The sequence below is a fragment of the Natrix helvetica genome, assembly GCF_964273705.1.
Source record: "Natrix helvetica genome assembly, chromosome: 5".
Classification (NCBI taxonomy): Eukaryota; Metazoa; Chordata; class Lepidosauria; order Squamata; family Natricidae; genus Natrix; species Natrix helvetica.
Genome location: NC_138551.1, coordinates 52,043,966 through 52,063,160, shown reverse-complemented (window position 1 = coordinate 52,063,160; position 19,195 = coordinate 52,043,966). Strand labels below are relative to the sequence as shown.

Here is a 19,195-nt window from a genome sequence, read left to right as displayed (position 1 = left end):
GGCTCATAATAGCATTTTAAAAGGTTTATAATCTTTTAAATCATAGAAGTTTAATGGTCAAAAGCTTACCACACTTGAAGCTAGGTGTTTTTAACAAACTCCCTTTCATTTTTTTCATGAATTCTGTTGGTATCCTACAGGACTTAGCCATGCACATACTCACCCATACACAGAGTTAAAATATTGTAAATGGATTTTGCTTTAATTTTTTTAATCTGAATCTTAACAACCTAAATAAATTAGTGCCACAGTTTAGAAATTCCTCTGTCTGGCATCTTTCAATGGGTAGATTAAAGCCCCAATCATTCTCAGTTGGCTGAAAGTAATAGAATGTTAGCCATCACCTTGAAGTGTACCATTGGGGAAGCTAATTATGATTTTAATGTGGAGCAGGATCTGACTAATGAGCACTTACTAGCTTGTAAACATCATAACGAATGAGAGCCAATCCTAAATATAGTTTCAAGAGCCCTTCAGCACAACCCACCAGAGCAGCCTTCACCAATGGAGTCCCCTATGTCAATTCCCAGGATTCCCAACCAACATAGCAGCAATCAACTTGGCTCGGAGTCCTTGTGGAGGTCACCAAGCTGTTGCACTAGAGGACAATGCAAGGAGGTGAATGATGAAATGTACATGAATCAAGATCACGTGAAGTGTTAATACCACTTTATAATGCCTTGGTAAGGCCACACTTGGAATACTGCATTCAGTTCTGGTTGCCACGATGTAAAAAAGATGTGGAGACTCTAGAAAGAGTGCAGAGAAGAGCAACAAAGATGATGAGGGGACTGGAGACTAAAACATATGAAGAACGGTTGCAGGAACTGGGTATGTCTAGCTTAAGAGAAAGAAGGACTAGGGGAGACATGATAGCAGTGTTCCAATATCTCAGGGGTTGCCACAAAGAAGAGGGAGTCCAACTATTCTCCAAGGCACCTGAGGGTAGAACAAGAAGCAATGGGTGGAAACTAATCAAGGAGAGAAGCAACTTAGAACTGAGGAGAAACTTCCTGACAGTTAGAACAATTAATCAGTGGAACAGCTTGCCTCCAGAAGTTGTGAATGCCCCAACACTGGAAGTCTTTAAGAAGATGTTGGATAGCCATCTGTCTGAAACGGTATAGGGTTTCCTGCCTAGGCAGGGGGTTGGACTAGAAGGCCTCCAAGGTCCCTTCCAACTCTACTATTGTATTGTATGATATCAACCACATGACTGTATCTTTGCATCCAATGTCACGGCAAAATGATGAAATGTTGAAGTTAATGTTCTGATACTGTGATTAGGAGTATATATTAAGAGTTTGTACTGGATATTTACTTTTTGATGCCTGCCTCTAAATTAACATGCCAAATTACAGTCCAACAAAAGAGAAATATTTAGCACTTACTCATGCCAGGAGCAGCCATAGCAATGCGGGAAACCACCACCTGAGTTATCCCCTTGATTGCAGCTCTCTAAAACGAACAAGCAAGCAAACAGCAATGACACAGTATTCATTGCAGAATATCCAGCCTCAGAAGCAGGACAATGTTGGTGGGACAAAAAACATTTCTACAGTATAACTTAGAATATAAGCTCAAATTGGCAAACCAATTAACGCAGTGACAAACTGCGTTTAAAACTAAAATGTATTAAACACACACCCATTTTTGAGCTAGATCATAGCTACATGTAAAAAAGGGCAGGAAGGATTTTTTTGAGTTAATTTTTTATTTTTTATTTATTTTTATACTTCATTTTTATTGGGTTAATTTTTTTAATTAACAATGCAATCACATAATCAAAACATAATAGAGCAATATGGGATCAGCCCTTTAAATGCAAATACGCCTGTTAACCAAGACAATATCTACATTTTTCCAAGAAGATATTAAATAAGTTTAAATATGTATTTTATTTGTGGTCACAGATTGGTTAGTTACATATTATTAGGAAGGCAATCAAAAGGCAGTAAAAAAAAATTCTCAAACAGTTAAACTGTTTTTAATATATTTATTCATTCACTGTCGGATGCCACCCGAGTCCATCCATTTTCAAACAACTTGCAGAAAAGAAAGAATTGAAGCCTAAAACAATAAGCCCCAGACAGCAACATTTGGCAATTCTATTTGGTCTCCAGACTTCCTTAAAGACAAATCTGCTATTGAGAAGAATCTTTTCTTCGTCTGGCTACTAAAGCAAGTATATGAAAGGAACATTACAATAGCTGTGCTCCAATCTATACAATCTATACAATATAGGGGACGCAGCAATACATACCTAATCATCTCCATTTCTCCCACCAAGCAAGGCAGGGATACTGCATAGACATATTTTAAAAACTTTATTGACCACATGGAAATTAGAGCATTAAACTGGTCCAAAGAAAAAGCTCTCACGTGTGGCAAACACAAGATATTAAAAAAATAATCGTTGAAGTCAAAGGTCCTCCAGATGGAGGTCACTATAACAGGTGGGTGTCGTATTCAGATGCAAGTATCCTCAACTTACAGCAGTTCATTTAGTGACTGTTCAAAGTTATAATGGCACTGAAAAAAAGGACTTACAGCTATTTTTCACACTTAAAACCGCTGCACCATCCCCATAGTCACGTGATCAAAATTCACACACTTGGCAACTGACTCATATTTATAATGGTTGCAGTGTCCCAGGTTCATGCGATCACCTTCTGCAACTTTCTGACAAGTGATGTCAATGGGGAAGCCTGATTCACTTAACAACCATGTTACTAATTTAAAAACAGCAGCGATTCACTGAACAACTGTGGCAAGAAATGGGGCAAAACTCACGTAACAAATGTCTCACTTAGCGACAGAAATGGGCCCAATTGTGGCCATAAGTCGAGGCCTACCCGTATTCCTAATTATCAGCACTGAATACACTTTGCATCAGTTCAGATTTAGTTCTTTCAGTAAGGTCAAGTAAGATCAAATACGGGGCTTACAGTCAGGGCCGGATTTAGATGAAAAGAGGCCCTAGGTTATTCCACTTATGGGGCCCTTTCACCTCCCATTTTTAAGTTTGTAAATTACATGAGAGATAATAAAATACATCATTACTGTGATATATATCAATATATTAAATGAAACATGTTGTAATTGGTACTAACCTTTATAAAATATGTGGCACGGATAAATAAAAGGCCCCTCTTGATCTTGAGACCCTAGGCTGAAGCCTAGTTAGCCTATAGGAAAATCCGGCCCTGCTTACAGTTTACAATATTTAAGGTCCACTTCAAGGACAACAGAAAGCTATCCAAAAGGACTAAAGAGGCAAGGGAGCCATAAGTAAAAAATAAACTTTAGCCAGAATTTTCAACAATGGAGCTGCATGCGAGTACGTAGAGAACCTAGTCTAAATTCCAGATTCAATAAAGAGTTAAGAGTCACTCAGAGGAACTCTTAGAAATTTAGACTGTGCTGTTTCTGGAAGCTTGGAACTTTATAATTACAAACCTTCAAGCCAAATGGAAGCCTATACTAAAAATATTTATAGGGAGACAAATATAGTTACCATCTCTGTTCCCAGCGAAATGTGGATTCTAAACTTTGTTCAAAGATGTCATTATCTGTCCAATAATATCTACATCTTGAAACCTCTCTGGAAAGACCACTCACTACCTTGGTTTTGGCACATAGGTCTTTACAATATGAGTCAAGAGTTTAAAGGAAGGGCTTTAAACCTACTTATGTCTGAGATAGGCCAGATGCATCATCAGCAGTTATGACTGAAATAGATTTATTTGCAGCTTGGAAGATGGAATTTTAATTTGTCAAAGGTTTGAACTAGAGAATAGATATAAATGTTGACAAATGGGGAAACCTAGGATACAATTTACTTAAACCTTTTGAACTGAAATCTAAAAAAAAACCCATATTTAATCTGCACTAACTCTTGACTCTTTATCTACTCTATAGAAGAGACTATCAGTTTTATCCAGAGCTTTGTATATAGAGATTGAATTAAATGCTATATTTAAATAAATAAAAGATGCATAAAGATGCTTCATGGAGAGTTGCTTATTAACTAACTAGGACAAAATAATACAACAATCATGATTTAATTACCCCATCATAAACCAAGAAACAGCTCAGGTTTCATCAAAAACCTCATAATGACTATTACGACAATTGAAACCAATGTAACCATCTCAGAAGGGTGATTTTAATCCTGTGTTTTATTTCTGTCTGTGGTCATCATGGGATGCATACAGTGGTGGGTTCCTGCCGGATCGTACCGGATCGCCCGCTCCCTTTCGGCGCTGAACCCGGAAGTACGTTCTTGCCCTGCCCCTGGCGACGGGACGACGCTTGCCTGCGCTCCACCAGCTCGGCTGGGACAGGAGACGTTTCTCTGCTCAGCAATGTCTGCAGTGGAGCGGTGGCAGCCTGGCAGGCTGAGCCTGCGTCCCTTTCAGGCGCTCTGCTCCGCTGAGGAAACGTCTCCTGTCCCAGCCGAGCTGGTGGAGCGCAGGCAAGCGTCGTCCCGTCGCCAGGGGCGGGGCAAGAACGTACTTCCGGGTTCAGCGCCGAAAGGGAGCGCGCGATCCGGTGCGATCCGGCAGGAACCCACCACTGGATGCATACTAAGTAAAATCAGTATGCTCCTAATTGGTAAGCATCAGTATGGTGACTTGAAAGGTAGTGTATAGATTTTTTTAAAAAAAAATCTTAAGTTTGCACAAAATAGTGTAAGCATGCTTGAGGTTAAGCTGGGTTTGGTTGCAACTGTGGCATCTGGGCCAAGTATACCAAAACTAGATTATTATCATGTCCTTAAGAGCTGTGGTGACACATTGATCAGAATGCAGTACTGAAGGCTGCTGATTGCCAACTATCAGCAGTACGGCTGTTTGATTCTCACTGGCTTAAGGTTGACTCAGCCTTTCATCCTTCCGAGGTCAGTAAAACAAGGAGCCAGATTGTTGGGGGCCAATATGCTGACTCCGTAAACCACTTAGAGGGGGTTGTAAAGCACTGTGAAGTGGTATATAAGTCTAAGTACCACTGTTATTATTCCTACAGGAAAGATTCATGTGATATAGGCTCGCAACCTAATCTACAACTTGTATATTTTACTAAAAACATTATGTGAAAATGTCAGTTGACCCAGAGGCTTGCTGAGTGGCTGAAGGGGCCCTCTGATAACTGTTACCTGGAATGCAAGAGGAATAAATAGCAGGGTGTTTTAAAATAAAAGAAAAAAAATGTGTGTCTGTAAAAGCAAGAAAAGAAGGAATATTGTAACAGTCTCTTACTCCTCTATTGGCCTCCAGCACTGTGACTATCTTAATTTTCTACTCTAAAATCTAGAAGCATCTCTACCTTTAAACGTCACTAATTCGGATCCATCATCCTAAATTGTCTGACAGCTGATTGCTCCCCACAAGAACTCTGCCTTTTCTCCCTATCCTATATGCATGGAACAGACTTTCTAGAAGTAACCATGGCACATTCTTTAATTTTTAATTAAAATGTACAAAACCAGTATTTGATTATAAAAGCAATATTACAAAATAAAATACAGAACACCAAAACAGCCAGAATGTATTTTAGAAAAAGGGGGAAAAGCAAGGGTTTGATAGTCCTATGCTGCTTTTATATCAGTTGCTGTGTCCATCAATTCTATTTTTTGACTAATGCTTTTAATTATGGTATTAAATAATAAATTTTATGATAATATTTTATTCGTTACCAACTTTTATTTTATCATAATTTTAGTCTAAGTGTAGTTTTTCTTTCCTGGACAGAAGAATGGCAGGAAGTATAATAACAACGAAACAGACTGCTTTTTATAACACCATTAACAATTTTGGTCTTTCTAAGAGTTCTAGTTCCAATAACTAAAAAGACATAAATAAGCTAACAATTTTGCATTATGAATCACACATCTTACCCTGTTTTATCCCTGCCTCCACTTTCTCTGTTATCTCCCTTTGTCAAACTTTATACTGTAAATTCCTGTGAGCAGGGGCCTGTCCTCTGGTTATTGGTAAAATGCCATGAAAACTGATGCCACTGTATAAATAAACAATAAATAATAATACTAGATATAACTTCTCTAAAATAGCTTGTACAGAATTTTATGTACCAAAGGTTAAGAACTCCCAATATATAGAGAGATGTGTTACTTGGAATACTGGTAACAAAGTAGTAACATTAAAGCATCTCAAAGAACATTAAAGAATCTACAGAGCATATGAAATTTGCTTTTTTGAGTGATAGCGGTGGTAATAATTTTCTTTGTCAAAGGGTTATAAGGAAGAGCTCTCAAAATTTTGTTTGATGTAGCACAAGCTAATGATAGATATTCACCACAGGTAGTCAAGATACTTCAAGAATGCCAAAAATTCCATTATTGTCCTTTTTACTTCATTATATCTTGATGAAGAGTAAGTTGCTGCCTTAAACCTTCAGTGGCTCTGAAGGTTTTCCTACCTAAGGAATGTCCAGATGTCTGGACTTCCAGAAAGTCCTAGCCAGAATACCGATTCTGAAAATTCTGGGAATTTAAAAAGACATATCTGTAGGCTGCTAAGATTGGGAACACAACTCTTCTGTAATCCCACATTCCTTAATCACAATTCTTAGCATTCCCACTAACTGGGAATTCTGGGAGTTATTAACCCAATAAATCTGGAAGGGCATTAGGCTGCAGAAGCTTCTATTGGACAGTTCAACAACTCCAAGCTACTCTCTATTTAAGAAATGTTGATCTTGCCATCTACTTCTTCATCTGAAACAATCATCATGCGAATTTGTGGGAGACCCAAAAAACAAAACAAACACCCCCCCCCCCCCCCCCCCAATTCAACAGATAACACTTGCTGTAACCTGATGTATCAGCATACAGGGCTCTCCTTAGGCAGTCAGGCATATACTGTAGAAAAGATAACTCTAAATGCTCTTGTTTATAAAAAGAATAATAATAAACCAATTCCAGGATCTCAAAGTCCCAAGATGATGGTACTTACCCTGGACTTTCCCAGAGTATTGTCATTTTCATCTGTCACTGTGATCCCATTAATGAGTTCCCTAATGAAGACACAAACACATGACCTTAGACATTAAGATCAACCAGCTAGAAGTTGTGGGGTTTTTTTTTGTACTACTCAAGGAAGCATACTAAATGCAGCCATTCCTTTTCTCTCCACCACAGCTTATCTGTGAGATGAAGAGAGCTGGGAAAGAGTGGCTTGTCCTAAGTTACCCAGCTGCCTTGTCATGTTTAAAAATGCTGCAGGAGCAGGGTTATATTCAGTTTAAATCAAGAGGCTCAGTAAAAAAAAAAATCTTTGCAGGAATGCAAAGCTCCATCAGCCTAAGAACAATTACATTGCGAAGAAAGTCCACACACTTGAGTTACTGAGTATCTGACACCAATGATTGTGCACTGCTGCCTCCTAGAGAATCCTATTCCTAATTATCACCAAACATTCTGAGGATTTAGATACTCAGCAACTCCAAATAGTAATTTGAATGTCAAAATAAAATCTGGGTAAAATGAAGGTGGTGACAAATCGTTTTTTTTGTAAAGTATCCATCAATATAAATCCATCATGGGATTTTTCAACTGAGACATAAACTGTTTAAGAATGAATAATCTTAAACCAGAGCAAGCTGGTAAAAATGTGCTGTTTTATATAATTTTTCCATTTTCCAAATGCTCTGAAATCCCACCCTGTATAGTCCACGGTTGTCCCACTGGTGGCTGTTGTAAACGCTTGCTATAGCTGACCCAAACCTTCAGCTAGCTAATTAGCGGAGTGCCAAAACTGCACTCCTATAGCACTCAAATCCACTCGTTCTGCATTAGGGCCATGATTAAAGTCATGGTTTCTGGCTGGTTAGTCATTCTAAAGCCCAATATGGGACACACTATGATGGCATGGAGTTTTTAATAAAGGTGCTAATATAGTTTGTCAATTATGGGGAAGGAGCATCAAGATTTGGTAGGACTTCTTGCCAGTCAAAAACAGGCTAAGCTGCAACCTCAGGAATAACAGCATCTCCCAACTTGGGAAAGACAAGTTTTACAACGTGAAATTTTGGCTAGCTGAGATGGAAGAGAAGCTGCTGAGTAAGGACATGGGAGCCTTACCTAAACCCATTAAGGAAGTGCTCTGAGAAATATGCTTCAATATTGATCAATTACACCAACTTCACAACTACTTAATATATAAATAGTCTACATCTGATCCAACGGCTGTAATTTTAAACAGAAGATTTAGAAAGTATCATGTTGCTTTCATAATATCAAAACACAATTATTGTGATGTTTTATATGGGACTTTGTGCTTCCTTCATTAACTTTTTTCTAGACAGGGTAATAGTAACATGTCTATGCTATGTTTTATTATGTTTAATTAAAAAAAATAAGATTTCTTTCTGAATAGCGGGTGCCAAAATATATTCTTATGACAGACTAATATTTAATTATTTTCTCTCTTATTAACTATTCCTGGTTGTTCACAAAATGAAAAGGCAGTTATGGAGAAAAGCATCATTTAATTAACATTTTTATATAAAGTTATATATAAAGTTATAAAAAGATTGGTGACAATTAATTCTAGCAGAATAGATTTTTCCATTTGTCCCCAAATCACTCATGCCCCAATTATCAAAGTGACCCAGTCTTTATCTTATCTTATTGATTATACAAGAGGGAAAAACTGGGCTGGAGCCAGTTCCCTGCAAATACTCCTCCTAAAGCCATTGGCTAAGTTACTGTGATGTCATGGAATTTTTAATGAATTGCAGCTTTACAGGTAAGGATGACATCAACAAAATGTTGACAGTGCTGCAGCTTCTGTAAGCAAAAGGTCATCAGGCTGGGAGCAAATTATCATCGGATAACCAGGGCAAGAACAAAAGATTAAAATATGCTGCTTTTATTTGGATCACAATTGACTGATTCAAACATTCTCCATAACAATTAATTCAGCCCTGGGCAAAGGAACAACATGACCATGAATGACATTTTTGAAGTTTTTCCAGTTGTCACCAGAGTCCAGGAAGCCATTCTGGCTTTGGAGGGGAAAAAATAAACCGTAGCCCAATTGGGGTTGGGTCACTGAGGACAGAGAGAATTATTTAATTTACTACTTTGCATCCTTCTATGCTGGGGTGGTAAGGGAGCCACAAGGCAAGAAGAATGAAAGTAGTGATACAAATTGAAAAGAGGGATAAAAATGGAAACAAGGAAACAGAAAGCAAAAAGGACTACATAACACAGACAGTATACCAGATCTAACATCTGCTTCTGTGTCAAAAATAGCTTAACCTGCTACTTGTCTTTAACCTGCTTTTAAGAAGGCATCTGGACTTTAGGTACATAGGCACAATATAAGTGTGCCTATTTTGGTGACTAGAATATGGTTCAAATGTTTAGTTGTTTGCTTTTATTGATATAGCTAGCTGTGTGCCTATACTGTATATGTAGTTGGTAAATCTAATTCAGTTGGCAAGAGGAATGTGCAACAGCTAGCTAGGATGCAAAAGAGATACTGTATTATAGATTGGTATTGGGACTATTAAAATTTTCAAGTTTATTTCCTTCTCTTAGGAAATAAATGAATATAGGGAAAATATTCAAAGGGAGAGTTGCATAGATGCCATTTTGACTGGATTATCAGGTCAAGTCATTAATTATATTTGTCAAGTCAAGCAATGAGTGCAAGACAGTATTCTAATATTTTTTAAAACCCAAACATACAAGACAAGAAATAAAATGTAAAAAACAAAAACAAATAATGAATGTAGTGGTCTGCGGTCCATCTTCTCTGTACAAGAGTATTGGTTCCTGGCATTTGGATGTGCTCAACAGTATTGTAGACCATGAGGATATTGGGTGCATGCTAATTAAAGGACTAATTAGAGACAACATATCCATTTTTGGGTTTAGCACACACAACCCTTGCTTTGATTTTAATGATCCACATTTGTTCATTTAATGTTTTAATGGCCCAAAACTAGTGACTGAGATGGAAACCATAGTGACCAATGATGTAGAAGCAGATAATTTCACAAAGGTAATGGAATAATTTCTCTCTGTAAAAAATAGTTATCTGGCTACCTGTTTCTGCTATCAGTAGTAAATTTGAAAGGCAGCTATAAGACTGATAGTTATTACACTAGAAAAAATGCAGCTATCCCCATCCCCAAGCAAATTATTTTATTTTATATTAAAGAGTCTTAGTAAACCAAAGCTTGCATTATATCCAAGAAAAACCTTCCTTCATCATGTTATTCTTTCACCCCTCTCCCTCTTGTGCTGGGATTTCGTCAAGAGACTTACTGTTGCCTCATCAAGGGGATATTCACACAGTTGGCAGCAGCTACTGCTGCAAATGGGACCCAACGCGCCACAAGGGATGGTGCTCTCTGTATGGAGGAAGATAAAGCAATAAGGAGCAGGCTTAACCTTTCTAAGAAAAGGTAAAAAGAACTGAGTAGCAGTACTATGGAGGCCACAGGCAATGTGGGCTTCTATTGATATAAATTCTTGTAATCCCAAATTAAATTTGTCCCTTCGAACAAAGTGTGCAACCTGCAGTTCCAAGGATACAAGAATATACGCATCCTCTCAATGTCACAGTTTAGTACTCCACAACCCCATCAATAAAAGTCCTCACCAAACACTGTGGAGTTTTTTTTTTAATATACAAGAGAAAATTGGTACATATGTGAGAAACCTTTTACTGTGTTTAGTTTAATTAATGAAAATGCAAATTAAATAAAATTGAGTCTAACCCCTGGTATGTCAACTCAAAAGACAAGGGTGGTCCTTAGCCTGAAAAGCGCATGGTGCTTACAATCTTTGCAGTGGTGAAGTAAGGAAGAAAGGGAGAATATATTTTGCAGCTCAAAGGAAAGAAAACTTTTAGAGATAGAAGATATTCCACTCCTCCGCACTAGGGATTTTGAAGAAAAGAATTGTGCTCCTTGCAGGTCTAAGTTCCTACAGGAAGAGGCCAGGGATGCCTTCTCTCATTTTTGGGCCAGCTGCCCCCTTGTGGTTAAATTTAGTAGCATTTTAGAGTTGTACCTTAGTGTAAAGGTTGAGTCCCACAGCAGTTGCCAAGGCAGTGCTGGTAGCGGTGAAATAAGCCACTCCAATTTGCCTAAATTATCCAGAGGAATATAAAATAATAGGAGTTGTGGCATTAGTCATTTTAAAACTGCAGTTGTGTAATAAAGAGTCCTATCATAAATTTTTAAAGGCAAATGTAATCACAGCCCTTATATTTTAAACAAGGATGAGCTTGGTGAAAAACTTTTTCTGCATGGACTTGTGGCTTCTCATGAAAGATCTACGATATAAAGAGATACATGTTTTACACATCTAGTTCTGTGACACACCCAGGAAATAAAGAATGGCCACGAAGTCGAAGTAGACAATGTAACAGAAAAACCAGGTTAACCTATGACAGCTGAAAATCAAGAGGAATTTGGCATCGCCCTTTTAAGATTAATTTTCTTAAAAAGGATTAAATGTGTTTGTGAGCTACAGATGTGCCAGACTCCTTCTGATACATGAAGTCACAGGTAATTCTATTGGGCTGAGCATAAAATCCTTTATATATAGCTACCTCCCCATTTCAAGTCCCATCCGACACTTATCCCACTCCAGCTGATACTCAGAAATAAAGTTCTGTGTTGAATAAACCATGAAAGCTACACACAGGAGCAGCAAAAGTAGATCTATCTCGATTGTCCCTTTCCAACAGTTGACTATTTCCTATTCCCTGAAGTCAGTTCTGGAAATACTATGCATCCAAATGATAAAGTACAATGTCTAGCAAAACTTGACCATATACACTGAGTCTACACCCCAAGACAGTATTTCCTCATGTGATTCCAGAGAGTGCTGTAGATCAAAGATAAAGCAAAGTAATTGGATCATAAGGAGCATTGGATGAAAACTCTATGCTGTCAGGTAATCCTGAAGAGACACTTACTTGACCGAGATGGGGCTAGCTGCATTCCGGTTGGTGTAATTCACAATGGCATTAAAAGACTGATTTACCCACTGCCAAAACACCACAGCCGGAACTGTTCTGTAAAGAAAGAAAAAAGTGAATTCCTGCATCTGAGTTGGTATGTGTGTCTTCCAGATAGCTGAATGTGACAAAACCAATGTCATCTCTCTTCTGTACCCATGTATTATCCTTGATCAACCACTGCTTTTATTATTACTATTATAAAAGTTTTATGATAAAAAACCCTACATCATAATCAAAAACTGTCTACTAAAATGCAATTAGAACAGCTGAAAGGATCCTAGGTAAACAAAGCACAAAGTTCCACGTTTACAGTAAAGATGAAAAAATAGCTGAAGAAAAAGAATAATAAAAGGATAATTAGAACAAAAGATAGAACAGTTATAGAACAGTAATTAAGCAGCAGGGGAAAAAAGCTAGTTGATGGCTGGATTCTCACAACATGCAAGGCTAAAAAGTGGCAATTTGTGGCCAAGCATATCGGGTAAACCTAGCTAGTATGATGAATATAAGCTTGACTGGCAAATGTAAACATAGGCCACTGGGTATACTGAGAAACTGCAAAGCATTGGGAAACAAAATCTGGCTCCACTTTGTGAGACTGACTAAGTAAATTGTGTCTTAGTTGAAAGCTATGCAGTCTCAACATTTCATTTATCATATAACTTCCTGTATACATTTTAGGCTGTATAATTCTTTACCATTAAAAAGCCATTACATGGAGGTGGTGTTTTAAGACCTATAGTGTCCTTGGTAACAATTAAGTACTATAGCATTGCCATTTTCTGGATTGACTTTCTTTCCACTCTGTCAGCCAGAGTATTTCTTTGTGGTCTGTCATTCAAGTCCAGCTTTACGGGATTAGTCAAAGTCAGCTACATTATTGCTAGACAAATTCATAACTTGTTTTGTGAAATAAAGTTGGCTACCTGATTTTTTAATTCCTTTGAAGTGGGTATTTGAATGATGGAAAACAAGAGTGTGTATGTTTTGAGGGGTTGAGGATCAAACATAACTTTTAAGTTGCATAGGGAAGACTATGTTAGGCAAACCATACCAAAAGTATGGTAACATTTAAATGAAAGTTAAATTAAAATAAAAGAGTTTATTATATCATGCCCTTTATACTTAATCATTTTTCTCTTCTGTCAACATTCGGTTGGCCCTGTTTTTAGGAAGAATAGACAAACCAGGCATCCAGACTACACTAAGACCTGGGATCTCAGGTTATATACAGTGGGGCAAAAAAGTATTTAGTCAACCACCAATTGTGCAAGTTCTCCCACTTAAAAAGATGAGAGAGGCCTGTAATTGGCATCATAGGTAGACCTCAACTGTGAGAGACAAAATGTAAAAAAAAAAAAAGACCAAACAATCACATTGGCTGATTTGGAAATAATTTATTTGCAAATTATGCTGGAAAATAAGTATTTGGTCAGTATCAAAAGTTCATCTCAATATTTCATTATATATCCTTTGTTGGCAATGACAGAGGTCAAACGTTTTCTGTAAGTCTTCACAAGGTTGGCACACACTGTTGCTGGTATGTTGGCCCATTCCTCCATGCAGATCTCCTCTAAAGCAGTGATGTTTGGGGGCTGTCGCTGGGCAACACAGACTTTCAACTCCCTCCAAAGGTTTTCTATGGGGTTGAGATCTGGAGACTGGCTAGGCCACTCCAGGACCTTCTTACGAAGCCACTCCTTCATTGCCCGGGCAGTATGTTTGGAATCATTGTCATGTTAAAAGACCCAGCCACGTTTCATCTTCAATGCCCTTGCTGATGGAAGGAGGTTTGCACTCAAAATCTCACAATACATGGCCCCATTCATTCTGTCCTGTACACGGATCAGTCATCCTAGTCCCTTTGCAGAAAAACAGCCCCAAAGCATGTTGCCACCCCCGTGCTTCACAGTAGGTATGGTGTTCTTTGGATGCAACTCAGCATTCTCTCTCCTCCAAACACGACGAGTTGTGTTTCTACCAAACAGTTCTATTTTGGTTTCATCTGACCATATGACATTCTCCCAATCCTCTTCTGGATCATTCAAATGCTCTCTAGCAAACTTCAGATGGGCCCGGACATGGACTGACTTAAGCAGGGGGACACGTCTGGCACTGCAGGATCTGAGTCCCTGGCGGCGTAGTGTGTTACTGATGGTAGCCTTTGTTACGTTGGTCCCAGCTCTCTGCAGGTCATTCACTAGGTCCCCCCGTGTGATCCTGGGATTTTTGCTCACCGTTCTTGGGATCATTTTGAGCCCACGGGGTGAGATCTTGCGTGGAGCCCCAGATCGAGGGAGATTATCAGTGGTCTTGTATGTCTTCCATTTTCTAATTATTGCTCCCACAATTGATTTGTTCACACCAAGCTGCTTGCCTATTGCAGGTTCAGTCTTCCCAGCCTGGTGCAGGTCTACAATTTTGTTTCTGGTGTCCTTTGACAGCTCTTTGGTCTTCACCATAGTGGAGTTTGGAGTGTGACTGTTTGAGGTTGTGGACAGGTGTCTTTTATACTGATGACAAGTTCGAACGGGTGCCATTGATACAGGTAATGAGTGCAGGACAGAGGAGCCCCCTAAAGAAGAAGGTACAGGTCTGTGAGAGCCAGAAATCTTGCTTGTTTGTAGGTGACCAAATACTTATTTTCCACCATAATTTGCAAATAAATTATTTCCAAATCAGCCAATGTGATTGTTTGGTCTTTTTTTTTACATTTTGTCTCTCACAGTTGAGGTCTACCTATGATGCCAATTACAGGCCTCTCTCATCTTTTTAAGTGGGAGAACTTGCACAATTGGTGGTTGACTAAATACTTTTTTGCCCCACTGTACCTCTATTCTAAGTATTGGAAAACAACAACAACACACACAGAGTCATAGTTTATGCACCCTGCTAAAACATATATGGCTTATTTGTTTTTGCATGTTAGTGAAATATGACTTCATCCACGGTTTCTAGTTTATTTTACTAGGAAGCAAAAAAATCAACTATTTTAGTGCTTGGCATATTTCTCCCCGCTGATACTGTTTTGGATACAGGTATTACATCCGTTGTTTTATTAATAAATAAATACACCACAGAATTATGAAATAAAGAGGCCCAATCGTGCCCTAAAACCAAGCTTCTGCTAATCCATATTAAAGCATCCTGGACTAGGGTTAATATATACCTGATCTTATTAATTTCCCCCCCAACCTCCCCGAATTTAATTTGCACAAAGTATAGACTGTTTATCTTAATCTGGGACACTGCTGTTTTAGCCAGAAATGCAGCTTGCTTTTAGACTATCCCACAAGCCTTTCTTAATGGAGATTAATGCCAAATATTGGGAAATTTTGTTCTAAAATATACAATTCTTGCTTAAATCTCAGCATTAATGCAACAGTATAGGATGATAACAAAGAATGTCCATGTATATTGTATAAAGCAGTGCCTGTGAGATAACTGGGTGAGGAATGAAGGAGAAAAGAGAGCAATGAATCTCAGAAAAAAAATGCTTCTTCTTACCTGTAAAATTGCAACATGCAGCCTGTGATAGCCATTCCTCCAGGGACTTGAAATGACATTCTCCCTATTAAATTCATTTTTTCCCCTGAGTCAGGATGGAAAGCTGAGTCATAAAGCTTTTTGGCATAGAAAAGCTGTTCCTCGCTCGTTCCAGGGGGTACCAAACCTGCCCTAGAGGTGCCAAAAAAAAAAAAACCTTCTTAGTTTTATACCTCTTAATGATATCAGTACACATCTCATGCCTCTTAAAAATTGTGCACTGGAGGTTTCTCTTGAAACAAGTGTGAATGCAGGTTGGGTCTTAACAACATTCAAATTTGTTGTATGCCAAAGCACCTCAATGGACTCTGCAATGTGCAGAGCTGTATACAAGAAATTGAAGAAACCTTTATACCCAAGGCAGAAAATCTAAACTCAACACAATTAGTAGAAGCAAACCAACAATATTGTCCTTTTGAATGATTAAATCTTCCAATAGCATCAAATCAGGTGCTTGTGGCAGTTGTTTCATTGTCTAGTAATATTAATAGTAATAATAATAGTAATAATAAACAGAGATTGGCTCTGTTTGTATAATATTATGCATTTCAATTCACAAGAGTGTGGGATTTCAATTCATGTAGATTTAATTTTCTAGTAGCAAGACCTAGGCAGGGAAATCCTTTCGTAATGAAAGTTTTCCTTTTGTGAAAGAGTCTGTTCTCAGAAGAGGTTTTGAGTATCCATTTAAGAATTATCAACACCCAATGGCAATAATGACTTTAACAATAATGAATCGTTTTATTTTTAATTGATATTTTAATGTATTTATCTATTTATATTAGATTTATTTCATCTCACTCAGAGGCCATATCATTACTATTTGTTAATGCTCCACAAATAAATGCACATAATCATGTGAAGAAAATGAAAAAGGGGGAAAAGATAACAGAAACGCCTTTTAAATAAATTAAAGTTAAAAATGAGAAAAATTAGTAAAAACATTAAGTTCTAAATTCTGTTTCATTGCACTTGATGGATTAAATCAAATTATTTATAAACATTGGAATTGGTTCTAATTTACTGTTTTTACCTCAATTATTTCTCCTTTAAAAAAAAGTTCTGTAGGTTTCTGTATTTTGACTAAATTTATGTCACACAACAAGGCAAACATCTATTCTGGATGTATGTTGTTCATTTTGTCACTAATGTGTATTTGCCAAATTTGGTTTTCTAGTCTGATATTGTTGGTAAAGTGTCTCTTTTATAGTATTGGATGAAATTTGTCTTTGCGACTGTCATCACATGTCTGATTACTATCGATTAGTTTTATTGATACATTTGAACAGAGGCAACTCTTAGATTTTACAAAAGCCCCAAATTTGATTGATATTATTCAGCAAACCTCCCAGTTGATTACCTGCAGTTATCTACAATTGTCTTCGCTGAATCCAACGTTTGCTCTGACACCAACAGCGTCCGTGGATCTGTGATGTTGAAAAAGTGCTTTACACGCCCCCAAAAAGTATTCTGGTCCCAGCGAGGGGCATCAATATTAAATTTGGCAATACTTGCCATTGTTCACTGCAGAGGGAGTACAGAAGAAAGCACAAGTTATAAATAAACACTGTCGCTCTCTGCTTTTCTTGCCAAGCTGTCACCCAAATATGGTGAATTACTTTTTAAAAATTGTAGACAAAGGAAGAATGTACCTGTTAGAATTTTGTCCTACTGATTTATCAATTCTTTGCCCCACAGATTTGGGTGGAGAGAAGATAAGAATTTTGCTTGCTAAGCCAAACAGAGGAAGGCAGCAAAAGGCAGCTGCTGAATTCAGCTGCTACATCCTCCGACTATACAATTTTATTCAGAGTACACAAAAATCTTTATAAGCCTTGCCACTTGTTCAGAACAAATGAACCAGCTCTATTTACTATGCACAGCCAGCATTCAGTCACAATTTCATATACCATTTCATACTACAAAAATCGTATTTAGCGATTTTGAATCTATAACACATACAAATTGCATCAATATAGTTTTTTTAATAGGTTAAAAAAACACAATAGTTACACTATACTAACTATTCTAAAACTGTATGTTAGAATCATATATGCACTTGAATAATAATTGCATTAAATAACTATCGAATTGTAACTTTTTACTGTTAACATACTGTTTTACTGTTAACATACATATAACATACATTATATCCTTCTTTCCTTTTTTGTTCTATTTTTTCACTTTAAAAAAAATTCTATGTGTTCTATTTCTTTAATAATATATGGATTGTTATTTTTGTGGGTTTTTTTGTTTTTGTCACTAATTTAAAAAATAATTAAAAACCCAATTACCTAGGAGTTTAGTTTCAACATGGTAGACACAAAGATTCTGGAAAATCCAAAAAAGCTATATATTTTTTGCACCTAAATAACAGGATCCCATCAGGTATAAGCTTGATATACACACTATATTGCCAAAAGTATTCGTTCACTCATCCACATAATCAGACTCAGTTGTGAGCGAATCCTTTTGGCAATATAGTGTAAGTCAAGATCAGATCATGGCCAAAGATGGATAATTCACATAAACACTTCAATTTCATGGACATTTGAAATATTGTAATTGATAAAGTTTCTGAAAGGATTGGAAATTATGTGGAAAAGACAATTACTAGCTTATATGATGTTTGTTCAAGCTATGAACTTTGGTATTAATCGGATCACAGGGTGTATATTCAGTCATTCAAAAATGCTATCCACTCAAAGCAGGAGATTTTTATTGGCCTGTTTTCTCCATAATGGGTACTTAGTACAAATGGAAACTAACATAATTGCTACACATTCCTAAGAAATGCTGCATGTACATTCTCTTAAAATATAGTCAACAGTCAGCCTCAAAATTAGTGCAGTGTTAAAACAGACCATAAATATAATCCAATAGGCCTATGAGCAGTCTTTTACTGGTTGGTGTCCTCAGCAGACATTCATTAATGCATCCCACATCCATTCTCTGAAATCTTAAAAATTCTAAGAACCAATGCAGCAAACTAAGAATGTTTTCTTCGAGCTCCTAATTGTTATGTAGATTTGGACAATGGCAGTAATGTTTAACGTTTTAGGTACAGATTGTCAGCGTTCCAAATATCATGCAGAATTAAATCAGAGTCCAAGGCAAAGCTATCCTTAAGGTTCCAATTTAATAAGACAGACATGTTGGCATCGAACTGTGGAATTCCAAATCTGAAAACTTCCTGGGATTCCACCCAGTTGAAAGTTCACGATCTTTTCTCCACACCTATAAATCCATCACATAGTCCAATCTTCTTCGGCCACGCTGGCATCTCCACCCAGCTGGTTCCGGTCAGGTGCAGAGACAAAAGATGACCTTGGCTTCTATAAAGGAATGACAACAACACATTCCACAACTCTACTCTTTTCTATTCTATTCCCCCTCCCAATTACTACACTAATGAACCAGCATAGTGAAATAATAGAAAGTGTGGCAGTCCAAAGATCCTAAAAGGAACATAACTACAGGCCTGACACAGATATAGTCTCCCTTTTTCCCTAATCTACCTGGGCTAATATTCTACAATGGCCCATGCCTTCCTCTAGATCAGTGGGTCTCAATCTTCCTAATGCCGCGACCCTTTAATACAGTTCCTCATGTTGAGAGAGAGTAGACTTACTTACTTTACT

The 19,195-nt window shown here is 37.5% G+C and overlaps 1 protein-coding gene across 1 annotated transcript in view; it reads right to left on the bottom strand.

Moving 5' to 3' along the window:
- SFXN2 (sideroflexin 2) overlaps positions 1-19,195 on the bottom strand; it is a 35,571-nt gene that overhangs the window by 7,764 nt on the left and 8,612 nt on the right. The window contains exons 3-9 of the mRNA XM_081953727.1: positions 16,915-17,078; positions 15,516-15,686; positions 11,964-12,062; positions 11,051-11,126; positions 10,301-10,386; positions 6,978-7,038; positions 1,392-1,458 (exon numbers count right to left, since the gene is read on the bottom strand). Of these exons, the coding sequence (XP_081809853.1) occupies positions 1,392-1,458; positions 6,978-7,038; positions 10,301-10,386; positions 11,051-11,126; positions 11,964-12,062; positions 15,516-15,686; positions 16,915-17,072 (718 nt within the window). The 5' untranslated portion in view covers positions 17,073-17,078. The remainder of the gene's footprint in view (positions 1-1,391; positions 1,459-6,977; positions 7,039-10,300; positions 10,387-11,050; positions 11,127-11,963; positions 12,063-15,515; positions 15,687-16,914; positions 17,079-19,195) is intronic.